The sequence below is a fragment of the Carlito syrichta genome, unplaced genomic scaffold, assembly GCF_000164805.1.
Source record: "Carlito syrichta isolate Samal-C Ts95f unplaced genomic scaffold, Tarsius_syrichta-2.0.1 Scaffold288962, whole genome shotgun sequence".
NCBI classification, from domain to species: Eukaryota; Metazoa; Chordata; class Mammalia; order Primates; family Tarsiidae; genus Carlito; species Carlito syrichta.
Window position 1 is genome coordinate 69,551 of NW_007233058.1, and position 631 is coordinate 70,181.

The 631-nt window shown below is 62.3% G+C and overlaps 1 protein-coding gene across 1 annotated transcript in view; it reads left to right on the forward strand.

The window, feature by feature from the left end:
• The first annotated feature begins 301 nt into the window (after positions 1–301).
• The window catches only part of IRF4 (interferon regulatory factor 4), a 14,489-nt gene continuing 14,159 nt past the window's right edge, over positions 302–631 (forward strand). The window contains exon 1 of the mRNA XM_008054024.2: positions 302–482. Coding sequence (XP_008052215.2) covers positions 302–482 — 181 coding nt within the window. The remainder of the gene's footprint in view (positions 483–631) is intronic.

Below are 631 nucleotides of genomic sequence, written 5' to 3' on the forward strand. Positions count from 1 at the left end.
CCTCTCCCCCACCCCCCGCAGTAAATCGCTTTCCTCCAGGCTAGGGTTAAAGTGATGTCATTTTAAGGTGAATTGAAGTCCGGAAGCGTTTGAGCACTTGGATTCTTCGGGATCCCCCCACCCCCGCCCGTCTCTGTGTGAACAAATTGAAATACCGGGTCCTAGGCATTGTCTGAGTCGCCTCAGTTCCCCAGCCTGAGAGACGCAGAAGTATTTGAGCATTTCAAACAGGCAGACGCAGTGCTCGAACCGCGGTTTGGAGAGACCTGGGCCGTTTCCCAATTTCGTTCCAAAGAATGCCATGCGCCCCGAACACCGCAGAGGGGCAGGGTTCCGGGCGGCAGCGGCCCTGCTGAAGGTGCTATGTCTTCGACTGGGACGCGCCCCGGGCCTTCGGTTACACGCTCCGCAAGCGAAGTCCCTTCGCACGGGATTCCCGCCACTGCACGCCCCCCACTTCCCGCCCGGGCTGCAGCTGCCGTGTAGCTGTTATTGGCTATTGACCGGCCTCCCGGCAGGCCCTGGCGCACAGGCTCGACCCGGGTTTCGCACCTCGCTTTTCGTGGGAAACGGCTGTCCCCGAAGCCGCGCGCGCCCGGCTCAGGGCCCCTGTTGGCTGGGGTCGCGGTGG